Source organism: Lissotriton vulgaris, chromosome 5 (genome assembly GCF_964263255.1).
Source record: "Lissotriton vulgaris chromosome 5, aLisVul1.2, whole genome shotgun sequence".
Lineage (NCBI taxonomy): Eukaryota > Metazoa > Chordata > Amphibia > Caudata > Salamandridae > Lissotriton > Lissotriton vulgaris.
In genome coordinates, this window is record NC_141693.1 from 120811288 (window position 1) to 120836745 (window position 25458).

The window sequence follows — 25458 nt, forward strand, 5'->3', positions numbered from 1 at the left end:
AGTGAGACCAGGCCAGCGAAGTGAAGCGAGACGGTGCTGGTTGCGGTGCCTCTCGATGAAGTGCAGGCAACGGCTCGGTGACTATCATGCAGACGGCGTTGGTGAGACCAAGGCGTGGCGTGCAGGGCGAGTTGGTGCGGCCTGGGGTGCCTTCAGGACACAAGGCCAGCGGCAGAGTCGGTTAGCGGAGTCGGTCGCGGTTCCCTCTTCTCTGTGGCAACTGAAACAGCGGGCCAGATTCACAGAATGAACTTAAGACTCAATCCTAAACTTACTACTGTTTTGGTATTCACAGAATGCACTTATACTTTTGGTATTCACAGAATGAACTTACTACTTTTGGAATTCACAGAATGCACTTACTACTTTTGGTATTTACAGAATGCACTTACTACTTTTGGTATTCACAGAATGCACTTACTCATTTCGGTATTCACAGAAGTTAGGACTCCTAACTTTAGGACTCCTAAATGCCTTCTGTGAATACCGAAAGTCTTAAAATTAGGATGTTTCTCAATTTAGTAGTAGTAAAGTTAGGAGTAACTTTCGGTATTCACAGAAGGCATTTAGGAGTCCTAACTTATGTGAATACCAAAATGAGTAAGTTCATTCTGTGAATACCAAAAGTAGTAAGTTCATTCTGTGAATGCCAAAAGTAGTACGTTCCTTCTGTGAATACCAAAACAGTAGTAAGTTTAGGATTGAGTCTTATGTTCATTCTGTGAATCGGGCCCAGCGATTCTAGGAGAGGTACCCAGAGTTTGATGAAGTCTTTGCAGTCCCGGAGACTTCTTAACAGGAGACCAGCTCGGTTTCAGGTCCTTGGAGATACTCAGCACAATTAGAGAAAGTTCAGTCCAGTCCTTCTACTGCCCAAGGCAGAACCAGCAGCTGCAGGCCAACCCAACAAAGCAACAACACAGCAAAGGGGCAGTACTTTTCCTGGCAGCTCTTCCAGCTCTTCTTCTTGGCAGGTTCCTTGATTCCAGCGAGATCTAAAGTCTTGGGGTCAGGACCCCAATATTTATACCAGCAATTCCTTTGTCCTATGAAGGCAGAGGGGCCTGGACCTACTTCAAACTAGTCTGGGGTGCATTCTGCCAGGGTGCACCTTCTTCCTTTGTCAGTGTGGGCCAGGGTGCTCAGACGCACCACAGGAGGTGGAGCCATTATTGTGGAAGGCAAGCCCAGCCCTATTCAGACCCAGGTGCTACTCCTCCCACCCATCTGTGTTTAGATGTGCCTACTCAGTCCTGCTGACTCACCCAGTCTCCCCCAGGTCACTCACAAACCAGACAGCTAATACACAAGTTAGCAGAGGTAGGCTGGATGGTTAGGTCAGAAAATACCCACTTTCAAATAGTGGTATTTTCAAATGCAGAATGTTAAAACCAACTTCATTAGAAGATGTATTTTATCATTCAGAGTTCAGGCATACAAAATTCGAATTTCCACCATGTTCCCTGGGTCAGTTAGGATCATAGGAAGTAATGATCAAACTGCCCATTCTGGTCTTGGAGAACAGGTAGCCTTGCAATAGTGAAAAAGGAAGTATGTTGTAATTCACTATCAGGACATGCCCCACACACCAGGACATGTCCTACCTTTCACATCAAATGCACTCTGCCCATGGGGGTACTTTGGGCCTACCTTAGGTGTGACTCACAAGTAGAAAAGGGAAGGGTTAGGAACTTGCAAGTGTGTGCACTTGCCAAGTCGATATGGCAGCCCCCGGCTGTGCACAGGCTCAGTCAGCATTTGCAGGCCAGAGTTACACTTTATGAGCTGTTTGCATGGGTGGCACAATCCAGTGCTGCAGCCCACCAACAGCATTTGATTTATAGGCCCTGGCACTCGCAGTGCACTTCATTAGGGACTGACAGATAAATCAAATAAGCCAATCATGGAAATGCCAATCCATAACACATTTTATACAGGAGCACTTGCACTTTACCACTGGACAGCAGTAAGGAAAGGGAGCAGAATCATCACACCAGCAAAAAAAAAAAAAAAAAAAAAAATCAAAAACGGAAGGTCAGAAAGCAAAAAGTCAGGGGAAACACGCCAAAAGATTCCAAGTCTAACAAGGCCTAATAAACCTGCATGTGATGAATGCTTAAATCTATGGGCGTTTTTGAGATATCATACCCCAGATGAATGGTGGGAGTATTGCTGCCACCATTTGGCAAAGCATGGTGTGACCGGGTTACCATGGCTTTTCATGGTGTATCACTTTGGAAAGCCCCAATACTAACTATCCTGGTCACTTAAGAGTACCTTTGTATTCGGAACGATGCTACGATCCATCTCATTAGGAGACTTTGTTAGTTGTTTGTGGGATGTTTATGGCTACACCTTTATCGGATGGCCTTAACATGAGAGGAAGCGGATAATTCAAACAAATTTTAAAGAAAAGCAAGGTGGTTCCTCACTTACTGAAAACATTTTAAATGGGTTACAAATCCGAAGACATTTTAAGTGAAACTGTGGATCTATTTTCAATGAAAGCAGGTCGACATTTTGGACTTAGCATTTTTTACACTTAAAGGGCATCTGACATTTTCAGTGCAACATTTCTGGCTGTACATTTATATTACACTACTTTTTAGCCTGGATATTTTCGCAAACAACCAAATACTCCAATCTACTCCAAATCCTGCCCAGAACTACTGAAGTATTGATTATCAGCAGTCAAATACCGTTGGATATCTCAGTCCTACATATCCTTACCAGTCAAACAGCGATGGTCCTCTAATGGTACAGTGATGCACACACCGGCACTTCCATGGAAATGTATTAGGCTGGCTGAATATTTTGGAATTCCAAGGCACGAAAACTGATCATTTATTAAATATTAAAAAAAAAGAGCTGATCCTAACAAAGGAGAATTATTTTAAGCTAAAGTGAATCTCACAGCTATGGCCGTTTGTACCCATTAAGAACCCCCAAAATCTACCACAGTGGTGGCGTTTTCCATGGAGCCTCGAACACTACTGCACAACAACAAGGGGAGAATAAGCATCACTGCAGCGCTCCAGAAGAGGTCTTGTCATTCTGGAAGTTATCAACACGCCGAGGAATCAATGCTACATCATTGTGCAGCGACCAATCAATATTTCAAGAGTGGGAGTAAATGATATTCAATACACCGATCCTCTCCCCAGCACTATTGCTTCAGCACATCTAAATAATTATTTTTCATGCAATGCTTGGTGCAACAGTTTTAGCCACTTCACAGAGTAGTAATTCGTTTAACATTACACAGTTAAATGGTATTTATTTCAATGAGCCCGGAATGATGAAAAGCTAAATTGTCTGGGTTGTGTCAGGATTGGAACTGGTCGCTCTCTTTCTCTATTTAAGTTCTTCACGCAACCATCATCACCACTTCACTGGCACGAAAAGACCCATAGAGTTAGAGGGGCTAATCAAGCGATATGCCAGCAAATCCTAAAGCTTGAAAGAAGGGGCTGAGCCAGGGTCAGGCCAATAAAAACAATTTATCAAATGTATGCATCACCTTCTGTGTCCGTCTTGTTTTGAAGACGGAGGTAAACATTTTACCAAATAATTAGGCTTTTGTTTTAACATTAAAACAAGTACAGAATACAAATGGCTAGACTGATCTTTAAATTAAAGGCGGCCATTAAAAAGGCTATGGTTGCTTTTACTTCTCAAAAATGAACTGTTAAAAGCCAGCTATACAAGTTCCTCTAATCAAAGCCATATTGCTTCTCTCTAGAAGCATATGCACCAGAAATCACTGCTCGCTACAGAAACGCACACAAAATTACATGAAATCAGAAAGAAACATAGAATGCATTTTCTAGCCACAATGCCATGCGAGAAGCTTTATTCCTCATTAATTAAAAACAGTAGACTTCAACGAAACAAAAAAAAATCCTCCTTAAGCACACATGTAGCGGTAGTCCTTATCTCAGAAATCAGCTTCACCATTCCTCGTTCTTCCACACAAAGCAGCAGCAGAACCTCTCCAATAGCACAGAACTCAACAGAACTTGTACACAAATCATGTCCAAATCTAATCAGTGTGCTTCAAAAACATATTAGAAGGCCTCCACATTTCATATAGCTGTACAAGCATTGGTATTACCAACAAAATGCTTTATCTGCTTCCCTCTGATCCACATAAACACCTATGTGTTAAAAAGAAAAATTATGTCGAAAGCAGTCATACAAACCCATGCTTTTCATGTTTGTGCTTTTTCTTCGCCTAGTTTAATGCAAAACAAAGGAAGTACACCCATATAGATTTTTTAAATTAAGAAATACACCTTGGGGTAATTTAATTGTCTAGAAACGAGACATTCCATAATTTACAACGGCATTATTCTAATGAACATCACAAGAGGCTCAGTCTACTGGCCTTCAGGTTTACTTTGAAGTCCGTGTTGGACCTCCATTTGTTTCCTCTTGTCTTTAGCCCTGGTAATAGTCATTTTAAAGAGTCTGCAGTACAGTTCCATTGAAGACGGAGTATCATCATTACCAGGGACAGGATAAGTGATGAGGCTGGGGTTACAGTTTGTGTCCACTATCCCAACAGTGGGGATATTCATCTTGGCAGCATCCCTGGTGGCTATGTGCTGCTCAAAAACATTGTTCATGGTGCTAAAGAAGACAATCAGGTCAGGCAATCGGACCCCACTGCCATACTGGACATGTGAATTGGTTAGGAGGCCACCCTGCCAATAACGGGTGTGGGCATACTCCCCGCAGTCACGTGCCGTGTTCTCTATCAGGTGAGCGTACTGACGATTGCGGCTCATGAAAAGAATGATTCCCTTTCGATATGCGATATGGGCAGTCACATTGAGCGCCAACTGGAGATGCTCAACTGTTTGATCCAGATCAATAATGTCCTGTTCAAGACGGCAACCGAAGATATAAGGCTCCATTAGCCTGAAAAACAAAAAACAATATATTCACATAGGATCAAAACTGGATGGAAAAAGAAGGACAGAAGTCCAATCAAGTGGTTAATGAGCTTCAATTTCTTCCCAAACTTAATAGTTGAACCAGATTTAACTAATCCCACAGCAGGTAATCTTGGGGAAATCCCGGTCCCAAAAAATACGAACGTCAAAAGAAGAAAAATAGACTAAATTAAATGAAATTAACAAGGTCTCAGAAAACAAACTACCTATAAATACGTTAGCAATCTAATAATTAAGGAATCCAAAACAAGGTGAATTCTCACGTGGTGAATTAATATTGCATGCATTTAATATACATAAAACATTGAAAATTATGCAATTATTAAAGAAAACTTTCGGGACCTGTACAAATTAAAGTCATACTTCCTCTGTGCTTAAAGCACTCCGTATGTAATCCTCTTTACAAAGAGGAAAATTTTCAAAAGAAGTCAAAGCCGTCATTCATTTACATAACTTCTCTACAACAAGTAGGAAACGAATAAGCCAAAGCAATGGTTTTAATTTGGAAACCGCTGTGCCTACTCTGGGAGACCTGCGACTGTTTACAAAATGAACAATTTTACTAAATTCAATAGAGGACACCCAAAAAAAGCAAAACGTAAAACTGAAACTTTAAAAAAGACTGTACATGTGAAAGAATTTTAAAATTAATTTGGTACTCTTATCCGGATTCGTGGGAGCAGGAAATGTACAGTGAAGAGTAGGATGAATGACTGGAGGCCTAAACTTGCAGGCACAATTATAAAGAGAAGATGCATTCGGAGCAAAAAAGACAAAGTGAAATGCTAGAGTCTCGCATTTTGCTTCATCATTTAGAAATAAAACCACATTTTTAAAGGCTCAATATTCCAAGTAACATTTTGGGATCAAAATAAAGCTGTTCACGTTAAGTGTATTTATTTGATGTATGGTTCTTTTGTATGCATTGGAGGTTAAAATCGTAGAAATGACTTAGTCTTGGGTCCCTGGGTTCCAACAGTGATTAAGTAGAGTGCACAGTAGTCAAACGATTAAGAACTAAGGTGCCTCTTGAAGAAGCCCTATCTCTGGTGTAGGACAGTGTGCTGAATGAATGTGAAACTTGTGTACAGGTGGAGCGGAGTGAGGAAGTGTAGAGTACATAAGAGTCGTTAGAAGATTGTTGTAGAACAATGGGGACACCTCCTATGAAGAAGGTTGTAGTTTTCAAGGAGACAAAAGGATCAAAAATTAAGTGCAGTGTGAAGTCAGTTCGCTGATCATAGCTGTATCCATGCTCTGATGCTAGAGTTTGGTGGATACTTTAAGAGATACAAGTTTCCTCTCCCCCCACATCTGCTTTTGGCATCACTGAACTGCTTGACAGGAATGGTGCAGTGGACAGGGACTGCACGGTGTAGCGTCGGTCTGCACTTTGCAGTTTGTATAACGAGCAATATTTTGTTCTGCAAGTAACTAAATACAGAGTATGAGTGCCAGACCATTTTAAGTTTGGAGATTTTGAGTTTGCACAACTACCCCGTAATGTTTACAGAGTGCAATTTTACTGTGACATACCCGTTCTGGTTCAGTTTCTAACAACGTGTAAGGCTGAACATGTATGAGTGGTACTATATAAATAATGTGAATATAAAAGTTCTGTCAGGGCCCACCACTCTGCTTTCGTCTGGCTGGACGGTACGAAGGAGACTTGCAAGAGAATGTTGTACTAAACACTGTGTAGATAAAACAAAGTAATAATATATTGAGACTGCTCTGCATCCACTCTGCAAGCACAGTCTTCAGGTAAGCTGCTGTTGATTGACAGAAGAGCAGAATAATATGTGTGTCATCGTGCTATAAAAGTCAAAGTATGTTTATTTCAGTTAGTTAAAACCATAGCATTTCTTGCAACACAGTACAAAGATAAGAATGTTAAAATAATTTTAGAAATATGTTAAAATAAATGGCAAAAGCCAGGAGTACAAACCAATAGTTTACTATGGCGGTGGAAAGAAGTTAAAGGAAAGTGAACGGATTAGTCTTCTATGGGTCACTCGGTCGCCAGATGTCATAGCTCCTAGTTTTCCCATGCGAAAAATGCAGGGAAGAACTGACACTGCTGGCTGTGAGACAAGCACTGACACTGCTGGCTGTGAGACAAGCACTGACACTGCTGGCTGTGAGACAAGCACTGACACTGCTGGCTGTGAGACTAGCACTGACACTGCTGGCTGTGAGACTAGCACTGACACTGCTGGCTGTGAGACTAGCACTGACACTGCTGGCTGTGAGACTAGCACTGACACTGCTGGCTGTGAGACTAGCACTGACACTGCTGGCTGTGAGACTAGCACTGACACTGCTGGCTGTGAGACTAGCACTGACACTGCTGGCTGTGAGACTAGAACTGACACTGCTGGCTGTGAGACTATCTTATATCCATATTGCAGAACAATCTTGTTAGGGATTTATTATGGCATCTTATATGGTCTCTTCCATTCTTCCAAGTTAAAGCTCAAACGTGATACTGCACATTTTGCAGAAGATAAAGATTGTGATCATGTACAGGTGGTATCTATACGACCATGCATTCTTATTTTGTGCCCTGAGGTCAAGATAGCAATATTGATACAAATCACACACAAGGAAGCATACATTAAAGGCAATATGTTGGTGCGAATTTCGACATGAAGAGCAAAAATTTAAGATTGTACTCTGATACAGGTGGTATGGCCACGTCCATGCATGCTTATTTCCTTTATGTCCTGGGTAAAGATGTGGAATTTGATGCAAACCACACCCAAAGAAGCATAAATTACAAGCAATATTACAGGCCTATATGGACAGCTCAAATTATTCATTGTGCCGACTGTAGAAGATGTCGAATCTTTCGCCGTCCATAACCTGTCCACTTTTATAATGACTGCAATCGCTTAAGGGGTTTCACCCTTCAAACAGAAGCATGATCTAATACCATGCTGGTTAAAAAATTTCAGCAACAACCCCTTGTGTTTAGTTTGTAGCATAGGACAAATCGATTAAAAAAGAGAGTCAAACTTTCTTCATGTTGGTGGCCAAGTCTACAGTTAGTAGCGAGAGGTTTCGGGAGCCATTTAGGCAGTCAGTCATTTGGCACATACCAAATTGAAGATGGAGCAACGTATTTTTAGGTCTTGGCCCGCGATGGCTGTGCAGATATGCGCAGTCGAGCTGGCGAGATTTAATGATTTAGAGTACGTTTCACTAGCAAGGTTAAGCCCCACCCCTCTTTGCCATTGGCTGGCGTCACCGTTCATGCTAAACGTTGGCCAGTCATTGGAAAACAGGTACCAGTGACTTACTTCTTTCTCTTTTAGCCCCGTCCCTTTCAGACTGGCTTCCTTGACTTACTGCTGTGGTAAAAGGTTTCTTATCTTCTATATTGGGCGAAACAGATGGCCCCATAAAGAGGATGATAAACCTTTTACCACAGCAGTAAGTCAGGCTGAGGCCGTCCGAGCGGAACGGCTCTGAAAGAGAAATTTCTTTTATTTTAGTATGATCGCGGCACCCGTGCATTACTTTTAAAATGTTATTAAGTAAAGCGCGGGTGCCGCGATTATACCAAAATTAAAGAAATAGATGTTTTTTCTATTTCTTTCATATTTGTATAATCGCGGCACGTTTGCTACATTATTTTAACTAATGTAATTTCATTGCTGCTAGCCCATGTTCTCCATCCTCCGTGGGTTGTTCCTTTAGCAGACAGTGTTTGTTGCTTTACATATTCTGTTATTGCATTTTCATCTTGCACTATACTGCGCTTCAAGCATCGCTGTTAACCAACCTCTTTCGTTCGTGGTGTTAAAATGTTTTTGTACAATCCCACAGAGAAGCCGGTGTTCTACTCTGACCATCCAAAATAAATAGCTTGCCCACATTTACCAATGGGGTACTCAGGCCAGATTCATGTTGTTTTGGATGATACGATCTATTCCAAACACTTGGCAGTAGATAGTTAATTAGCACCTCTGTTTATCTCAGAGAGACTCTCCATTGAAATGTCTAGAGTGGGATAAGAAGAAAAATGACTCAAAGTAGGTCGATTTTAGGGACTGCCCCTCATGATGGGCATTCAAAGGGTATAAAAGTATGCACCTCTGACATTTTGAGACAGGTTACATTGAACAATTATTTTCTCTATTGTAAACCACGAAGATCATGGTTTGTAAAACAATCCTGACTCCCAAAGTACCTCCCTGAACTTTGATCTTTATTTATTGTACCCATATGTTAATCACTTGTAGAAGGAAAAAAGACACAACTAACATTTTTCTAACAATTACTGTAGTAAGTAGGTTACTCTACTGTATATTTCTGAAAATAGAAAGAATAGACACACTATACATATGTTAAGTAACAGTTTTATAGTGTGTGCTATTGGAAATTATCAGGTTTATTGTCCACTCTTCCGGAACAGTGGAGGAGGCGGGACCAGGAGAAGGCAGCTCCTCGTCTCTCATAACATGGCGGCTTATACAGTCTCCATGTCCGGCCTGTAAACCAGCCCCCTCCGGTGCTCCCGTGAAGCCCCCCCCACAATAAAAAGTGCCCCCAGTCTAAACCCAGTTATGTACGTTTTTTTTTGTTGCACCTAACTATGTCACATTTGCAGTTTATTCTCAGCGGACGCAATAGCTGCCGCTACACCCCCCCCCCCCCACCTGCGGCCACCGGCGCCCTCGCCTCCCTCCAACGTCTTGCAGCCCGCTGGAAGCGGGTGGTGGGCTGGTCGAGCCCTGTGCCGAGGCCCCGGCACGGACATCGCGCAGTGGCCATCAAGGAGCAGTGTAGCCATAAAAAATGTTGGTTGTGGCAGGATGTGTTCATATGAAGAGAACAAAAGAAATAGGACTATTATATTTGTCTTTATATAGCATTTAATGTCCTTACCACGGTGGACAATTATCTTTATGGTAGAATGGATTCATATTCATTCAGGGGCTTTCAGATTAACACATTAAAATGTGATCTGTGAGGACAGAGACTGAACGTTTCCACTCTTCCCTAAAACTACCTTGAATGTAGGACTCCTTATTTTATAGACTGTGCAGGAAGAATTGCAATGCCAGCTGTTTAATTGAAAATGAGCTTCATCTGTCATGTACGGTGACTAAAAGAACATATAAAAGGTTTCGAAGTGTCTCTTTAGCATTGTTTGTATGGACTGCAATGGCATCTTCCCCATGGCACGTGTTTAGAGAGGGTTTTATGACCAAGGCATGTAAATCAGTATATCTGGAAACATTGCACAAATGTGCATCTGAAAATAGATGAATGCACCTATGTTACCTGTGACGACAGCCTTTTGTATGTCCTAGGTGCACCTTAGCATCGAACAGATCTTTCAGAGAGAAAAGTTCTTTCAAATTGAAGAAATCAGGTTCTTTGAGAGGATCGTTTAATATTTTCTCATTAAGAGCTGGAAAAAAAGAAAAATGAATAAAAATAAATACTACATCACACTTCTTCCGATGCTAAAACCCACATTGCCCATTGCTGGAATTTATATGGAATAGGCAGATAAAGCTTGCAAAAACAAATTATACTAATTTCAAATGGAAATGCCACATTCCGAAAATACTTTTTTTCTATGCTATTTTTTATTTTTTTCTATGCTATTTTTTATTTGTAATACTTTCGCATTGTAGCCAATGCGAAAGTATTACAAATAAAAAAAGCCATAAACATTTCTAAAAGCTCTAACTGAAATGGTCTGAGAACTATTGCACTGTGTGAGGGTGAGTGAGGGTGAGGGTGAGTGAGGGGTTGAGAGTGAGGGGTTGAGAGTGAGGGGTTGAGAGTGAGGGGTTGAGAGTGAGGGGTTGAGAGTGAGGGGTTGAGAGTGAGGGGTTGAGAGTGAGGGGTTGAGAGTGAGGGGTTGAGAGTGAGGGGTTGAGAGTGAGGGGTTGAGGGTGAGTGAGGGTGAGTGAGGGTGAGTGAGGGTGAGTGAGGGTGAGTGAGGGTGAGTGAGGGTGAGTGAGGGTGAGTGAGGGTGAGTGAGGGTGAGTGAGGGTGAGTGAGGGTGAGTGAGGGTGAGGGTGAGTGAGGGTGAGGGTGAGTGAGGGTGAGTGAGGGTGAGGGGTTTTGGGTGAGTGAGGGTGAGGGGGAGTAGTTGAGGCTGAGTGAGGGAGAGTGAGGGTGAGTGAGGGGTTGAGGGTGAGGGGTTGAGGGTGAGTGAGTGAGGGTGAGGGGTTGAGGGTGAGTGAGGGTGAGTGAGGTGTTGAGGGTGAGTGAGGGTGAGGGTGAGTGAGGGTGAGGGGTTTTGGGTGAGTGAGGGTGAGGGGGAGTAGTTGAGGCTGAGTGAGGGTGAGTGAGAGTGAGGGTGAGTGAGGGGTTGAGGGTGAGTGAGGGTGAGGGGTTGAGGGTGAGTGAGGGTGAGTGAGGGTGAGGGGTTGAGGGTGAGTGAGGATGAGTGAGAGTGAGGGTGAGTGAGGGGTTGAGGGTGAGGGGTTGAGGGTGAGTGAGGGTTTGAGGGTGAGGGGTTGAGGGTGAGTGAGGGTGAGTGAGGGTGAGGTGAGGGGTTGAGGGGGAGGGGTTGAGGGGGAGGGGTCGAGGGTGAGTGAGTGAGGGTGAGGGGTTGAGGGTGAGGGGTTGAGGGTGAGGGGTTGAGGGTGAGTGAGTGAGGGTGAGGGGTTGAGGGTGGGTGAGTGAGGGTGAGGGGTTGAGGGTGAGGGGTTGAGGGTGAGTGAGGGTGAGGGGTTGAGGGTGAGTGAGGTTGAGGGTGGTTGAGTGAGGATGAGTGAGAGTGAGGGTGAGTAGGGGTTGAGGGTGAGGGGTTGAGGGTGAGTGAGTGAGGGTGAGGGGTTGAGGGTGAGTGAGGCGGAGGGTGAGTGAGGGTGAGTGAGGGTGAGGGGTTGAGGGTGAGTGAAAGGAAACAGGGCGGCTTCGTGTGCATCTTCAGCTACGCCTCGAGGCGCGAGGAGCCAGAAAGTGACACCTGAATGAATGACCACTCCCCTGACACACCCCTGGACACGCCCCCAAGTGACACCTAAGAGAAAACTTGGTAGGATGAAAGACACACATACCTGTCACCCAAAAAGACCCTCTTGAATGAGAACAGCTAAATGGTCGCGGGTTCGAAAGGGGAGTGCGCTGTGGCTACCACGGGGTTCGATGGTAGCCACGAAGAGTGCAAGACAGAACAGGACGACGTCATCGCACAAGGGGCAAACCAGATTTGTCTACTGGACGTGGCTACCTTGGCACAGCGGCGGACAGCGTCGTTCCAAGGAAGGGGCCGATTAATCCATGCAACTCGGTATGGGGGGCATTCCGGGAGGGGGATTACATGTGTTTTAACTTGACGATAAAATGAAGGATTGTGCACGAGTTTATAGAAATCTTTTGAGTCTGTAGCGTAACCAGCTATGAAAAATGATTACTATTAAAAGGTTTGGAGTACAAAAAAGAATGTGTAAGTTACGACCTAGTAAGTTGTCACCAAGCAAGTTACACTCTCTTATGCAAAGTACTTACAGCACTTCTTTAACTTTAGTAAACATAGCGTGACTCACACGAGTGTAAATTAATGTTTTCCCATGCGTAAATAAGTCGTAAATCTGAAAATCTCCTGTGAAGATTGGTTCCACAGTAACTTTCTTAAGAGTGGGAGCAAGGAAGCAGGAATAGGTGCCTGCGGGCAAACTGGGATTCTTAAACAAGGAGAGAGGTGAACAGAGAAGAAGTAGATGAGAGAGAGAACAGAGGAGAGATTTAGAGAGACAAAACGAGAAGGAGGGAGAGAGGCATAAAGTGAGGGACGAGAGAGAGGGGAAAAGAGTGTGCATGTGTGAGAGAGAAAGTAAGAGGCAACGAGTAACGGCTTGAGGAGGTGAGGGAAGGGCTAAAGGCAACAATGTCACCGGGTGAAAAAAAAGCGAAAGAGAAAGCAGGGTAACCTGACCCAGGAGGGGGGAGGAGGGAGGAGAAATGCGTCTCGGCCGGAGCAGGGGGCGGAGCAGGGAGAGCGGGGTTTGAAATGTACTTCACACGGCCGGCCGGTCGTGAAACTGAAAGCATGGCCGGCCGGCCGTGAAAGCCTTTGATGCCGCAGGGGGTGGAGCGGCACCAGCTGGGAGAGTAGGCAAGGCAGGCGGCTGGGGGCATGTGCACGCGCTTTTAAGCATTGAGCTTAAATTTCTCGTGCACTGCAAGGAATCGCCACGATTCCTTGCAAGTTGGGGATAAAGAGTGGATAAGCCACCATAGTCTCGCTTGCTCGATGCGCATGCGCATCGACAGGCGAGACCTAAAAATGGTTGCAAAAAAAACAAACGAAATGAGAACAAAATTGAAGACGTCATACACTGCTTACAATATCGTCATTGTTATATATATGGTTTTGTTTTATCATATGAATTTGAATCGTTCCAATTATCATTTACCATTCATTCTAACTCGATATAATCTTTCTACATTAAGAGTTCATGACCTACTTAAGTGTTTGAGCATGTAGATTCCCAAGTACTACATTGTGCATCGTTTCCTTGGATATTTTTTGCAAGTAATGTACTTTTAGCATTTCTGGCATTAAAATGTACCACCCTCAACTCTCCAACAGGTTATCAACACAACATACCTAAATTACTGAGCAATTTGTTTGGAGTACTATTTGCATTCACTGTACGGTTAAAGGCTGATACCAAATCATAGACAATTCATTCCAAAGTAAATTCTGACATTAACCATGCCATAATTTGCTTGCGACTAAGAAAATTTGAAATGTGCTTAAAAATTGATCCAAGTAAGGATTTAATTCTGATTGAACAAAAACTTCTAGAATTAACTCTGCGCTTGGGACATTTTTGAAGTTACAGGTTCGAATTGATGTGTTTAGTAAACGCTCATAGAATTTGAAAAGCTTACATAAGAGTTTGTTTTATAAGCATATGTGTGAGACACGAGTCCTAGTAGAAGACGTGTGTTGCAAGTGACATAACGTGCATTTGGAAAGTGCATGTTTACCCTGAACAGACCCCCCAGGATATTGCGGCATAGATTTGCAAATTCAGCAGGACAAAAACTGAAATTTAGCGGCATTATTGCGCCACTTTATTTTACTCGTAATCATACCTTTTAAGCCTTAAAATCAATGTAAACTGCTTTAGCAGATTATTCCACTGTGAAATAGGCATGTTTAAAGTGTCTGTGCAGTGAGACTGCCCCCATCTGTGCTGTGCTTGTTGCAGAAAAACACCTGGGGTGTTGTAAAAGCTAAAAGGGGCATAGTTCGGAGTAATATTATCATATGAACATGGTGTAGTTAAGTTGCAACCCGGCGACTAAATGGCGATGCAGCACGTGCCCTGTTTTCCCCGAGTCCAGGCACGATCACCCCCGCCCCTTGAGACTCAGTTATACGCCTTTTTGTGGAGTATAGCTGAGGTATGCGGTGACCGATATTAGGGCAGTGGGATTGGACGGCTGTCTGATTTTGTGATTTTTTTGTGAATAGCGAAATCGCAAAATGTTGGAGGGTCTGATCTGACACCTCAAAGGCATTATTTCATGACCAAGTGGGGCCATTTTTCACTGTTGATTTCTCTGATGTTACCACTTTCTCAGCTATCTGCTTCGCTAATGGGGGCCACTTTCATTTGGTGTCCTGGCCTACTTACTGCCCCGTTCGACCATGCCTGTATGATGGTTTAAGTTTTCTCCTTTGACCCGATCTGCAAAATCCGAGATTCTGAGAGAAGGGGCCAGTATAATTTAGGTAACTTAATGTAAAATATTTTTGGGACAAGTTGCTGTAATTGCCCATGTTGTGGGCTGTATCACATCTTGAGTTGGGGATAAGAAATCCTTACTACCCTTTTCAGAGATATTTCTTGGATAATGGAGTGAGAAATCTCCCTTGATACGTCAGGTTTGTAATATGGAGTTGCATGATTGGGAGTCCATGAGAAAGAGCTGCTTTGACTCGTGTGGGCAGTATTCGTGCTTTTTAGGACACCAAATGAAGGTTTTCTGGTGTGTAATGCTAGTGGCATTGCTCAGACTGTAGTACAATCTGTTGTAATGTCCATGGAAGTCTGGGACAGGTGATAATGGTAACTTGAATATTGTAAACTGTGATACATTAGTGGAGACGATATGTTGCACTCCCTTATGCATGTGCAAATCTTTGTTTCTGGAACTCTTGGAGAAGTGCTCGAACTGACTACTGCGCCCTTCTCCAAAGTATCCAGGAATGTGGAAGACAGAATATTTCTGGACCGTGATCCGTAGGTGGAAGGGGAAAGAGAATACTTCTGTACTAACATGAGGAAAAGCAAGCATGGGCAGACATGTGACAGAGAGTAGATAGGAAATTTGAAAAATGTACCACAGTCTGCAGTGTGTCACGATACCCAAACGGACGTCTGAATATCAGTTGGAGCCTGTAGCAGGGAGAGACTTGTGTCCTGCACACAGTGTCTTTGTAGCTGCAGATGGCCTATCTGTGGCAGAAGGAGCGCGATTTAAGGGGTGGGGTGGAGGGAGGATGGCTAGTCTGGTAAATGGGATGAAACTTATGATGATGGAAATATGCAGAACAAATGCAAATTGAAATGTGGTCATGTGGAGGAGTGAAACTGGGTCTACAGAGAGGGAAAGGGGACGGGCTGGGGGTAGGGCAGTGCAGGATCGGGCTAGTAGCTAACTGCATGAAATTGAACAGGAGGGTTTGGTGTAAAGAAAAAAAATTGCGACAGGGGAAGTGCAAAATTCTGCCATGGAGGGCTGAAATGTAATGTAATAATCGCGAGGACGAGAAGCAATTTGGGGACAATAAGCGTGTTCATATGAATTTACTGAATGGTACACATTTCCCGAATTTTGCGGGCAGTTTTGAGACAGTTGCGCCATTTTTACAAAACTGCTGATTTTGCGATTTCTTTGCAAATCGAGAAATCCTGGAGGGCCTCCCTGAAGGATATCTTGGCGCGGAAATAATATGTTTTTGATACCCAGCTCAATGGTACTCATTTTATCGACTTCGGAAGAACGAAAGGCTGACAGGATCCAACAAGATTCAAACCAGTAATCATGAAGTCAAACACAGTTATCTGTAGTATGCACATAAGCACACTTAGCAACCAGGACCAACTGTAGGAGAATGTTTGAGGGAGATACGGTCAACAAAATATACTTCCCCATATGCTGGGACACTGGAATTATAAGATTACAAAACTGTAGTGTTCTCCACTATTATCCATTTGTCACATTTGCTACAAGCATTTATCTGGTCCATAATCTGCAGATTTTAACTATAAATGTTGTTTCTATCTCAAACAGATCAAATGTTACTAAAAGCATGGCAACACATGTTGCAGTGTAGTGGAAGGCTCTTTACAAAGGTTGTCAAGTCACTTATCAATTGCTTATTGCTGTACTTGGGTGTCAAACTGGTGCTATTGAGTTGAAGTCTGTCCCAGATAATGCGAATCTGTAAAAATGACAAATGAACGAAGTAATACTAGGACGAAATGTGCCGCAATTACGCCTCTTAATGTGCCTATTCTTGCCGCATAATTTAGTGAACCCTGCTCCATAAATTGGTCCTACAGTGCTGCATAATTCGCGTGGCCCTGCCCTTATGTAGAGGGAAGAGAAAAACCTGCGCTTCTATCTCATCATCGAGTTTAGTCACAGTCACACACACACCAAAAAAGGCACAATAGCATTCCTGAAAACAATCTCCGTTTTTATTGGCCGTTATGATACAGCAGTTGTTTACCTTGAAGGTCAGTCTCCGGATTGACTGTGGTTGGTAAAGCTGCAGTACTGAAAAGATTTTGACTGATCCGAGAGTCATACTGCCAACACGCAGTTGGTCTGCTAAACAAGGACGCTCCAACAAACCTTCGCAACACTGCAATAAGAAATGATAATCATAATAAAAAGCACACACACAATGTAAGAATTATTAAACACTTCAAGAGTAGGAGCCTTTGCCAACTTGTTCTCATTTCTTAGACCTCTAAAAGTAACAATGCGATTTAATGGGGGTAGGGAAGAAGGGTTGTTGCGCAGAAACAATCAGTGTTCATGCAAACAATTAATCTGCCAGGCGTGCGCTAAAGATAATGGTATTTTGCAATACGTGGTGTGGTACACAGTCATCAGCCTTAACTTACATTTCTATCCAGTGGAGCAAAAGAAGAAAATAAACAGGTTACAAACACACGGGGTGGGAGTTGCCCTTGGCTTTGTGGTCCACTGAGGTGGATTTTTTGAAACTATTAGTATCTTAGGAGAGCAACAAAATGACGCTCTACTTAACTGCAAAAAGAGTTTTTGAATCAAGTTCACTTCACCGAAAACAAGAGTGTCAGAAAGATAGGCAGAGGTGCTTTACATGTCCCAGCACTTTTTTTGCAGTTACTGATACTGCTGCATGCTGTAAGGACTGTTCTGTACAACTGCAGTTAATGCTGAGCTAGTAGAGATTGCTTGCTTACACTTAAAACGGCTTTAATTTGGAAGGCCATCTCTAGGAGTTGGTATGATACGACTGCCTGTGCAACTGGACTGACAGGTTGGAGAGATCTGATCTGTTAATGGGATGCTTCCTATCCGAAGGCGACTAATCCTATTAAGCTCAACAGTGACTGACTTGAGAGATGGTCTCTAAACCAACAAAGGGTGTTCTAAGAAACACTGGCACATCAATGAAGTGCAGTGGGCAACCTTGCCCACTATATACTGTAGGCGGCATGGAGTAATCATCAGAGCACAAGCAAGGCGTACTGGTCTCAACTTTAAAGGAATAAAATTAAGCTCTAATATTGTCTCCCCAGGAAAGATCTAATAACGGATGCACTCCAGCATTTTAGAAAAAATAACATTTAGCAAAACATTTCTTGTGGGTGAACTACTGCCCCAGACTAAAATATCTCAGAGTACATGGGACGGTGTCCATCATTTCTCAGCCATAACAAGTGAAGAGATGTTTTGTGCTACATAAAGCACTTCAAGACCAAGCAAACTAAAGGGCTTTTAACTTTGTGGGCATGCCATGAAAAGAGGTTAAATACCAGAGGTCACACTGCTTCCGGTTATGCAATCCCCCTTTTTCTTCACAACCCAGACATACATCGTACAAGATCCCATGGTGGAGAGCAGATCCTGTACAAAGCATCCTACAACACAAGTGACACCCAGAATCTGCTCGCCTCAAATGTCGTTTTTTTCTAGCAATGTTTTTAAGTATAGGATTAGCCTAGTGCCGGACTTTATCCCTTTCTACCTCTGCGTGGATGGCATTATGCTAATCCTATCCGTTCTCACTGCAAGATGCGTAGTATGTTTCCAGTAAATCCTAGACTTTACAGCATTTCATGTAACTGCTGTTTTACTTCAACAGGCCTCTGCAGAAAGATCTGATGGTGTGGGGGAAGACAAAGGCCCTCCCACTTGGATACAAGTCATCAGAAACCTGGTCTGGTTTCAGTTTAATAGGTAACTAAGTAAATGTTTATATCAACTCTTGGAGACAGGGTATTCCAGTTCATCAGAAACCTTTTTCTAGTTTCAGTTTTATTTCTAACAAAGAAAATGTTTTAGTCTGAGGCTGTCTTTAGCTCTGAGAGTTTTTATTGTACTTTTCTTGAAGCTTAAAGATTTCAGGGGTTGTGCTTCAGTTGTGTAGGAAATCCTTGTGGGCTCATACACAAATGTTAATTTCCATGATGAACCTGATCCTCAACAATAACTTTTTCATGTTTCAAAAAAACTGGTATCAGCAAAAACGCGGAGTAGCCATGGGTTCAAAGTTTTCGCCATCTTTCGCCAACCTTTTCATGGGTGCATTCGAAGCTGATCACATTTGGGGTACCCAAGGCAGTTCATATACCGACTCCATACTCTTTTGGGGACGGTACATTGACTGCATCTTACTCTGGACGGGTTCAGATGAATTACTCCTAAGTTTTTTTGATCACCTGAACCACAATAACTGGGAACTGAACTTTACTATGAAGTCCAGTAAAACTAAAATGGAGTTTCTAGACCTGGAATTCTATGTCCATGACAACAAACTACATAGCAAACTCTACAGGAATCCCACGTCTTGTAATGCTATTCTTCGAGCAGACAGTTTCCATCCGTCGCACCAGATTAGATCCATACCATTTGGGGAATTTCTTAGAGCTAGAAGAAATTGCAGTGAAGAGAGAAACCTTGTCAACACCCTACAAGACATGGAACTAAGGTTCGAAAGACGTGGGTATCCCAAAACTATCCTATCCTCAGCTAAAAAGAGACTTAATAAAATTACAAGACCAGAGACACTGAAAATGAACAACTCTAACAAGGCGAAAGACTCTACAGTGAGAATGATCACTGAATTTAATAGTCTACACAAATCAATCAAGAACAGTATGACCAAACATTGGAGTCTGCTAAAAAATGATCCGGTACTAAAGGATATGATTCCCTCATCTCCTCAAATAACTTTCCGCAGAGGGAGAACTTTGAGGAATAGACTCAGCCCCACCGTTCCGCGAATAGACATGACCCCCGACTGGCTGACACAACACAGCAAGGGGTTTTTCAAATGCGGTTTCTGTGCAATGTGTAAATGGGCTAAACACAAAACCACGCAATTTTATGGACCTAACAAAGACACATATGACATCAGAGTGAACATTAACTGTACCACCAAATATGTGATATACATAATTGAATGCCAATGTGGGAAACAATACGTTGGCAGCACAATTAGGAGTTTGAAAGACAGAATCTCCGAACACATGAGGGCCATCCAAAAACAAGACCCAAAATATCCTGTAGCCCTACATGTAGCCAAATGCCAACCCACTAGTGAAGATTTCCGTATCTGTTTCTATGGCATTGAAACGGTGCCCGTCCATGTGAGAGGTGGCAACCGTGAGCTGGCTTTAAGACGAAAAGAAGCAACTTGGATTATGCGTCTCCGCAGCATAGAATTTGGGCTTAACTACGACCCTGAGATGCAATTTTTCCTTGGGAACTAAACTGAGACTTGTGTTCTACCCGAATATGTCTTCCATTTTCTCCCATTTAATCACATTTCAGTATGAGGACCAATAGATACATTGTCCTATTAATACCAATAGGCTATAAACCCTTACTTAATGAATGTTATAAATTTTTGGAGAGTACTATAGTTTATCACAATTGTGTACACTATATATATGTTGTCGTCTGTTTTTTCTACCTATGTTTTCTATCTATGTATGACAATGTGTTTGCAACTGACATCCACACACATCACGATCACATCGCTTGTTGTCCAGCACACAACACAAACTTTTGGGACCAAATAACCCCTTTTCTCCTTATAATAATCATCTACTATATCAAAAAATAATTTTCTCTCCCATTCTTGGAGTCCGGAAAAATTAAATATGTGCCCCTTTTCGAACACCAGCTAATCCGACCATTAGAATATTTACCAAAATCCCCTCACCAATCCTCGCTTAACTCTATACAGCGGTGTAGTCTAGTATTTCTTCTAGATACAGCCATGCTTTGTACTAGGAGAAAATATACCACCGTTCTAGTTCTTTATGAACACACAAGCGGAACAACATCATAAAGGGAGTTCCGACTTCCTGTCAGGTGACCGTCTTTGAAAAACGGTGCCGGGAACTACAGGAGGGGGAATACAGACATTCAGGTAAACAATCTCGCGTTTGGGTCCACGGCTATTATCCTACCAATAAATGCTTGAATGCAAAGGATTTTATATCCACTACACTTGTGTCCCTTTTCTTCTCTATACAGGTGTATCTGAGTGCTACTGCCTCTTACACATCTTCTCCTCCCGGTTATGGCTTCCATTGAATACTAATGAGGTAGGAGTTCTAACTAAGTTTTTTGCTACCGCCTATAGTCCTTTGGACCCCACATATGTATATATTTTTACAACGCGCATTATGTATATTCTTAGAAATTACCCACTACGCGAGCAACGTTTACGCACTACATACTTCGCCCTTATCTGGTTTGGCCATACCACCAATTCTGGTCCATATATTATGAGGGTGAGTTTTTGTGCTGTACTTTTTGGAAAACTGTCTATGTTCGTTTATTTTCATGGACCGACCCGCCAGTGTCACTGTTGCCCTAATCATATGATTTTTTGTTTGTCTTACCAATATACCGCGTGTCAAAATACGAACTAGTTATAACTGCAGTTGGTGTTCCCTTAGACTATCATACCTTTACTTCCATGCACTTACCTTTCAGATATCCTCCTTTGTCCTTTATGTACCCCTTTTATATATCATCAAGCACTCTCACTGACTAGCTTTGTGTAAATTAATTTTCGCTTCACCACACCGCTGATACCCCCTTTTGATGTGGCCCCCATTGTTTTGTACAATGAGAATTGGAACCCCGTTGGGCTTTGTTTTCAACTAAGACACTAACACGAGCACTTTTGAACCAAAAACGATGTCTGAATAAACATGAATCTCTAGAATAATTACAATATAATCAGGAAATAATGCTTTATTTGACATGAAATGCAATTAACCATTGGCTTTGGTGTTTTATGTATTTCAAAAGCCACGATTAATCTTTTGTTGCGAAGCCTTTTGTTTGGTGTACTGCGCGATATAAAGTGAAACGTGTTAAATAGTACAGTTAATGTGTACTTTTAGGCAGTCACTGCAAGTCACATGGGATAACGTACTCGTTAAAAACACACACTCTTGATTCACTTCGCCACCTTCATGAAGTTCGCTCTGGTCAGTGAGTTGGAATATTTTTCTATACTCCTAGCACGTATTCACATCTATAAAATCTGATGATACATGACAGAGTCAATATCACATTTCACTTTCACTAAAGTCACTTGTACAGTATTGTTCAAGTCACAATTGACACAGTGTCACTCAATGGCATGCCGTCTTTCACCCTGGTTTCACATACCACCTTAATATATTGTCGTTTAGAACACCCTCACAAATGTATTTTTTGTATCTATATCCAGCCCTGAAGATTCGCAGTCTGTTCCCTGCGATGAAACACGTGTTGGCCAGTACAGAGGAACATTAAACTGGTGGACAACACCAAGAACTTTACATCTTTTGAACTCTCATAATTATACTAATGGCCTGTTTACCTTGAAAGTCTTGATGTGCACAGTCTACCAATCTCACTGAAACTCAAAATCACCCGGACATTACTGTGTTGTCTAGTGCAGGGGCTTCGCTGTTATTGTGCAAATCTCCTTGGTCCAACCTTGAGCGGTTGTGAGGGATTACCGCCCGCCCTTTTGCCTAGACTTTTGTACTTAATAGTAGTAGACACATTGCGGTTACTCAGGTGTGCGCCTTGTCAGTTCTGGGAAACCCCCCCAATACCCTCTCAGCTGTATAACTAGGAAACCAGGAAGAGCAAGGCCTGGACACAGTTACATATGAAACTGGAAAAGGTTTATACAGCTTTACACAGAGGCCTGCATAAATGGAAAAACACTTACTTAAATCAAATGCTGTACAGCCCTTGATTCACTGGAAGCAAACACCAGTTGTATTTCCTCTCCTCTGTCTTCACCCAGCATGTGCAAGGAGAAGGCTGTTTTTCTCAGTGGCTAGACCAATAGAATGCTGCTCTCTCTTTCTCAACTCCGATCAGTGTGAAGGGGTGTTTCACAACATTTAAAATGTGCTGGCTGATGAGTAATGAGAAGTAGGGGTGATGGGTGAAAAATAGTGATTATGGATGGGAAGTAGAAATGAGAGGTAAAATTGATAGATGAGAAACAGTAATGAGGGGCGAGAGGCGGGAATGAGAAGTAGTGGTTACGGGTGATAAGTAGGAATGAGGATGTCTGAAAATGGATGCTGTGGGGACGAGTAAAGACAATACAATTTTTCTGATCATTGGAGGACATTTAAATAAATATCTACCAACCTGGGGAAGTGGTTCTGCAACCGTAATCTAAGTGTTGGCTGTAATCTGTATTACACAAACTACAAGAAATGGTTCCTGTATTATGCACATTGAGGTAGATTACTATATTGGCATAACAGAAGACTAAGATCAGAAGACTTTGATTTGATAACCAAAAACTGTGCAAGTACTACATATGTGGGACACAAGGATTTTAAACAGTGAAAAGGTAGCAAAAAGACTGCTAAAAAGTCTTATATTGATTGGGAATTAAAATTTCTTCTACTCGTAAACAATAAAAAGAAAATGTAGAAATATAATAAAAAGAAACATTACCAGATAGTTTTAAATATGGATACACTGTTTTTAGATACATTTTTCTTTTGATTGAAATGAATTCCGGACTCTCCCCAAAAATGTACTATACTATTTGAATGTATAAGCCAGAAGGGTTGCTGAACTTTTGGTTGAAGCAGAGCAGGGCTTTAACAGTTAGCCGTACCACTAGATAGATATATGTTGAAGAATACTACTAGCACCTCACATCCCTTCCTCGTTACCAGACAGTGTAGTAATAATCACATGGTAAGAGAGGAACTTCACAGTTTGAATACTCACTTCAGGCGCGCTGCATTTACATACATGCCAACATTTCAGAGGAGGAAAGAGGGAGATAAAAAAAAAAAAAATCGGGAGAATGGGGCTTTGAATCGGGTTACTTGCATCTGTGGGCTTTGGAAGTGTGCGGCTGCAGGATTGGCCATTTGAAACACAAATGCACGTTTTTTTTTTACCTTTCAGAAGTATGGAGCGCAATGGCAGGCAGGGAGAGGGTGATGCAAGTGTTGTGCACTGGCCTGGCAGGTTGTTGGCAATGCATGCTCCCCCCCCCCCAACCTGTGTGACAGCCCGGGCTGAAACAGCTTTCTGCGCACACACCCAGCCCCCCCCCCCCCCCTACTTCACAGGTCTTTAAAAGACCATTCCCTTGTTAATGACGCTTTGTTGGTTTTCCACCCGTCTAGATCCCCTGCATGGCCACTCTATTGCTGGAAGCATTGGCACTTTAAACAATACCAAGCCCTGTCAGCTGAAACCCCGAGGAATCGGGTTTTTGATTGCAGGAATCGGGAGGCGGGAGACTAGCCTTCAAATCGGTAGTCTCACGCCTGAATCGGGAGGGTTGGCATGTCTGCATTTACTTAAACCACTGTCCTAGAACTTTATGATGACAGCATACGCGGAGAAACCACGAGCTGCCGGTGAAAAACAGGGGCAAAGCCCAGTAATTATGGGTAAGTGATACTACACGTGTGCGTCTCCCCAGCAGGGAGCGAGAGCTGAGGTCTCCGTGTAGGATTCTAGCTCCTTGTGCACCAGGGATCATTCCAATGCTCTTTCAGAGGCCCCACGAATCGCAAAAACTTAGCCTCACCTGGTGTTGGCAGCAGCTTGGACAGGGTCGCGGCGGCCGCCATCTTCCCGTACTTCCAACGGGTCAACCTTCTGGCACTCGCCGCCCACTTCCGACCTACGCACAGCCTCTTCCCGTTTCTGTAACTTCTCTTCCACCAACCCCGAAAGGCTTGTTTGGCATATGCTCGGTGAGCTGTACTGAAAACCGCACGATATTACGGTGAGATGGAAACCCGTTGCTCATGACAGTACATGTTTATCAGCGGCCTTCTGCCTCAAAATAAGAGCATCCAGGGCCAGACTCGGGCAATTAACCAATCACGTACGATGTAGTATATTTTTTAGCAGTGTGAAAAGCATAATGAAATGCGATTAGAGAAGCAAAATATCGTCTAGGGACTGGCTGGGGAGTTTTGTATTGTTTATTGGTTGTTAGGCTCCCAGGCTGTATCGTTGCTTAGCATTGGCTGGAGGATTGCTAGCTCATTCTCCATTGGCTATGGTGTCTGGGATTGCTGGTATGCCCCAGCAGAGAATGCTTTCTGTGCTCGCACCTCCTTCAGTGGGCGGGTCGGGTGCTTCAGCGGGGGGAGTCCGCCTGTTCCTCTCAGTAAAGCCGGTGCAGTGGGGTCCCAGACAGCGGGAACATTCTGGAGGGTCCTGCGGCCGGACATCCCTGATGGTGAGTGGACGCTTGGCCGACGCCATGCACTGTGCTTTCTCGGCGGCGCTGCCCGCAGCGGCCTGCGTCATGGACGCGTCGCCTTCTGCAGACCTCAGCTCAGCGGCTCCGGCCTCAGGTCCAGGCCGCAGCCTTCAGGCCTCCGAGCGCCTCTAGCGTGCACAGCGCTCTAGGCCTGCTGCATGGTTCAGGCTGCCGCCTCCCGCCCGATGGAGCACGTTCCCGCCATGGCTGCGCACCCCTTGCCTTGCTGGCTTCCATGCACCTTTGCACCTACCTCAGCTCGGTCCTTAATGCTCTTCTTTAATCCTGCTTAGAGGGCATACAGGGCACTAGCCTTTAAGGCGGAACTATCCGGGTCTTAAAATACTGCAGTTAAGCGCGCTGGGGCTTGTTTGTAAAAAAAAAGAAGCCAAATCGAATCTGTTATTTCAATAATTTGAGCGTCCTAAAATCGGTTTAATGCATAGCAGAATATCATTCAGTGGCGGTGGACTGTTTTTGCCGTTTGCAGATGCGAATTCT

General features: G+C 43.3%; 2 protein-coding genes across 5 annotated transcripts in view; one reads left to right on the forward strand and one right to left on the reverse strand.

Annotated features, from left to right (window-relative positions):
* Positions 1-3818: 3818 nt before the first annotated feature.
* Positions 3819-24653, reverse strand: MRPS2 (mitochondrial ribosomal protein S2). Its single transcript, XM_086921045.1, has 4 exons — positions 24271-24653; positions 16687-16821; positions 10251-10380; positions 3819-4923 (listed from the first exon to the last, which is right to left on the reverse strand). Exons 1-4 carry the CDS (start codon positions 24311-24313, stop codon positions 4380-4382), a joined length of 852 nt encoding a protein of 283 aa, XP_086777171.1. The 5' UTR covers positions 24314-24653; the 3' UTR covers positions 3819-4379.
* The window catches only part of PPP1R26 (protein phosphatase 1 regulatory subunit 26), a 234032-nt gene continuing 233193 nt past the window's right edge, over positions 24620-25458 (forward strand). For 2 of the 4 annotated variants that reach the window (XM_086921041.1, XM_086921043.1), the window contains exon 1: positions 24620-24933. The gene's annotated coding sequence lies outside the window, so the exon portion shown is untranslated. The remainder of the gene's footprint in view (positions 24934-25458) is intronic. The other 2 variants (XM_086921044.1, XM_086921042.1) reach the window with 2 other exon arrangements.

What these genes read in the sequence shown, in the direction of transcription:
- MRPS2 (XM_086921045.1), bottom strand. Translation starts at nt 24,313, where the DNA reads ATGGCGGCCGCCGCGACCCTGTCCAAGCTGCTGCCAACACCAG. An exon ending in CAAGCTGCTGCCAACACCAG is followed by an intron (nt 16,822 to 24,270) that starts GTGAGGCTAAGT and finishes TTCTTATTGCAG; the next exon opens with TGTTGCGAAGGTTTGTTGGA. An exon ending in ACAAAAGGCTGTCGTCACAG is followed by an intron (nt 4,924 to 10,250) that starts GTAACATAGGTG and finishes TTTGTTTTTCAG; the next exon opens with GCTAATGGAGCCTTATATCT.